The sequence below is a fragment of the Bidens hawaiensis genome, unplaced genomic scaffold, assembly GCF_021521415.1.
Source record: "Bidens hawaiensis isolate Kalapana, Puna unplaced genomic scaffold, B.hawaiensis_p1.1 tig00024433_1, whole genome shotgun sequence".
In the NCBI taxonomy this organism is placed as follows: Eukaryota; Viridiplantae; Streptophyta; class Magnoliopsida; order Asterales; family Asteraceae; genus Bidens; species Bidens hawaiensis.
The window spans coordinates 253,905-257,152 of record NW_027493852.1 but is presented as its reverse complement, the minus strand read 5'-3'; the positions used below and the strand labels follow the sequence as shown (position 1 = coordinate 257,152).

The following is a 3,248-nucleotide window of genomic DNA, read 5'->3' as shown; positions in this document are numbered from 1 at the left end:
CGTGTGGGAAGACCCAGATTTATTCAAAATTGGGGCTGACCCGGTCTATCGGAGATGCATTCCGGATGAGGAGATTCGAAGTGTGTTGTCACACACACACTCACTCGCATGCGGTGGACATTTCAGCGGGCAGAAAACGGGTCATAAAATTTTAGCTTGTGGTTTTTATTGGCCTAGTTTATTTAAAGATGCAGCAGAATATGCTAAGAACTGCGTGAGATGTCAACAGTTAGGTAGCATTTCCAGGAGGAACGAGATACCCATGCAACCAATCCTCGTTGTGGACATCTTTGATGTCTGGGGAATTGATTTTATGGGCCCGTTCCCGATCTCCTTCGGGAACTACTATATTTTGGTGGCGGTTGATTATGTTTCAAAATGGGTTGAAGCAATCTTCACCAAATAAAAGTGACCATGCCGTTGTTTGTAAATTTGTCCAATCAAGTATTTTCTTGAGATTTGGTGTCCCTCGCATTGTTATTAGTGACGGGGGTTCCCATTTTAAAAACTTTAATTTTGGCAAATTACTTAAACGGTATGGCATAAACCACCGAATAGCCACACCATACCATCCTCGAACGAGTGGTCAGGTTGAGGTATCTAATAGACAAATTAAAGAAATTTTTCAAAAAATGGTAAGACCCGATAGAAAAGATTGGTTAGCAAAATTAAACGATGCTTTATGGGCTTACCGTACTGCTTTTAAAACACCTATTGGTACCACCCCCTATCGGTTGGTTTACGGGAATGGATGCCATTTATTTGTGGAACTTGCCCATCGTGCTTTATGGGCCGTGAAAAATGTTAATCTAGATTATGAGTGTGCAGGTAAAGAAAGAAAGTTGAATATATTATGAGTGCGCGTGAGCATATAAAGACCGGATGAAACAAGTGCATGATGCAAAGATTAAGAGGAAAACTTTTGAAGAAGGACAACGGGTGTGGTTATACAGTTCGAGTGCAAAACTGTTCCCGGGTAAGTTAAAGAGTAAGTGGATAGGACCGTATCAGGTGAAGCGTGTCGGTCAGTTTGGCGAGGTTGAAATTGAAGATTTTGACGATCACCTAAGGCAGGTAGTGAATGGGCATCGGTTGAAACCATATTTGGAAGATGCGGACTTGAACAAGAGCATACATGATTCGGTGGTGAGCTTTATAGCTACTGCACCATAATATTCAGCCGAGTGATAAGGGCCAGGTAACGTCGGGCTGTAGACTTTAAATTCAGCGCTTCTCGGGAGGCAACCCGAGCACTTTTTTTTTGTTTTTGCTTTAGCTTTTGGTTAGTCTTTTGTTAAAAAAAAATTATGTCGACGGTTGACCGTAGCTTACGGTCGGACCGTAGCTTACGATCGGAGCCCACTGCTTTACGCTACACTTTGTATCCAGGAGACCGTAGCTTACGGTCACCCGATCGTAGCTTACGGTCGGGGTTTTTCAGCTTTCCGAAAAAAATAATAATAATAATAAAAGTAATAATAATAATAATAATAATAATAATAATAATAATAAATAAATTCTTTCCAATCTCCACCACCAATTTAACCTACCTCCTTCTTCTTATTTCTTATTCTTCATCTTCTTCTTCATCCCTTCCACCCAAGAACACCACAAAACCCACAATCTTAACTCCTTCAATTCTTACCCAAATCTCTTGATTCCGGACTCTAAACTCATTATTTTTTCGAGAGGAACTCACTTGTGGTGTCGGTTTTCATTAATTGTTGCTTGATTTTTGCCGGATTCGTGAGGGTGTGAAGAACCCTAAAAATCAAGTTTGGGGATTTTCAAGTTTAAGTGTTTTTTATTGTAATTGAAGCTTAGGACATCAACTTTCATCACTAAAAAGGATGGGAAGGACCGGTGAGACTAGAAAAAACCCACCAAGGAACAAAGGGAAGGCTACCTCATCGTCGGCCGACCCACTGCCTTTGCCCAAAAGAAGATTAATTTTGAAGGATTATGAGGATGAGGATGAGCCCATGCAGGTTCCATATGAAGATGAGGGAGTGGCGCCCCCCCCCCCCCCTAAGCCAATCTGGGGTGGGGGTCCATTATCGGGAATGGATCCGCATTGGCAAGCGGAGTTGTATAATGATGCGATAGCAAAACTAAAAACAAGATAGATGGGTTTATGTGTGAGAAGCGGGTTTCGCAGAATCTATTGAGGCCGTTTGGTATCAAAACCATGTTTGAAAACTTGGGTTAGGAGGTAGCATTGAAGTGTTATGATAATGAAGATAAGAGAATTTACATGGAGGCGATTCAAGAGTGGGTTGCCTTGTTGAGAGTTGATTGGGGAGATAATCCGTACAAAACTATGAGGTTGATTGGGAAGGCTAATAATAAGAAGGTGGTTATGTCGTTGGATACTTTGCGGAGGATAGCACCATTTGATTCTAAGCCATCAGGAGAGTATGTGTATCCTTCGGAAGACGAGTTGTATGTAAACCCGGATAAACATCCTTTGTATGAGGGAATGAAATTGGATCTTTTTAAACCGGGACTTGCCCATACGATGCTTAGAAACAATCTGAAGTTGCAAGCAAGGTTGCTATTGAGTGTGATGGTATTTAATGTAATGCCGAAGCGGGGCGACAAAACTCAAGTCAGAAAATGGGAAATTCCGGTGTTGCATGCATTGATGACGGGTACACCAAAGATTTCTTACCGGTATTTGGTTATGATGAATATCTGGAGGGCAAGAGAAACGAAGTTAAAGTTAATTATCCCACACTGTCGGTTGATTACAGCTTTGTTGAAAGCAAAGGGAGCGATTCGAGCGGATACACCAACGGTTGAGAAGTTTCTGCGTCATTTTGATAACGATCAATTGCAGAAAGAGAGTTTGATGTACCATGAGGAAGGAGGATATGTTTATCTCCAACACTTTGATACACAAGTGCATCTGAAGGCATTGAAGAATGGGCATGGTGAGAATGTGATTGAGGAACCGTATATGTCTTTTCTGGCTAGTCGGGGTCATCCAACTCCACGACCGGCAGTGAGAAGTGATCAAAGGAGGAGTTCATCGCGGAAGCCACAACATGTCCCGACTCAACTTCCACATGAGATGGTGCAAGATGATGCAGGAATGGTTGACTGGTTACAAGCTTCAAGGCCACCGGTCTATGGTAGTTGGGGCAGTGAGTTTCAGTACATATTTAACCAACATAATCGGAACGCAGAGATGCAGCAGAGAGAGACCCGGAGATTATATGATCGAATGGAGTCGTGGAATCAAACCC

The 3,248-nt window shown here is 42.3% G+C and overlaps 1 protein-coding gene across 1 annotated transcript; it reads left to right on the top strand.

Annotated features, from left to right (window-relative positions):
• The first annotated feature begins 632 nt into the window (after positions 1 to 632).
• LOC143569259 (uncharacterized) lies at positions 633 to 1,173 on the top strand. Its single transcript, XM_077055221.1, has 2 exons — positions 633 to 828; positions 878 to 1,173. Exons 1-2 carry the CDS (start codon positions 633 to 635, stop codon positions 1,171 to 1,173), a joined length of 492 nt encoding a protein of 163 aa, XP_076911336.1.
• The last annotated feature ends 2,075 nt before the right edge of the window (positions 1,174 to 3,248 follow it).

What these genes read in the sequence shown, in the direction of transcription:
- LOC143569259 (XM_077055221.1), top strand. Translation starts at nt 633, where the DNA reads ATGGTAAGACCCGATAGAAAAGATTGGTTAGCAAAATTAAACGATGCT. An exon ending in TCTAGATTATGAGTGTGCAG is followed by an intron (nt 829 to 877) that starts GTAAAGAAAGAA and finishes GAGCATATAAAG; the next exon opens with ACCGGATGAAACAAGTGCAT.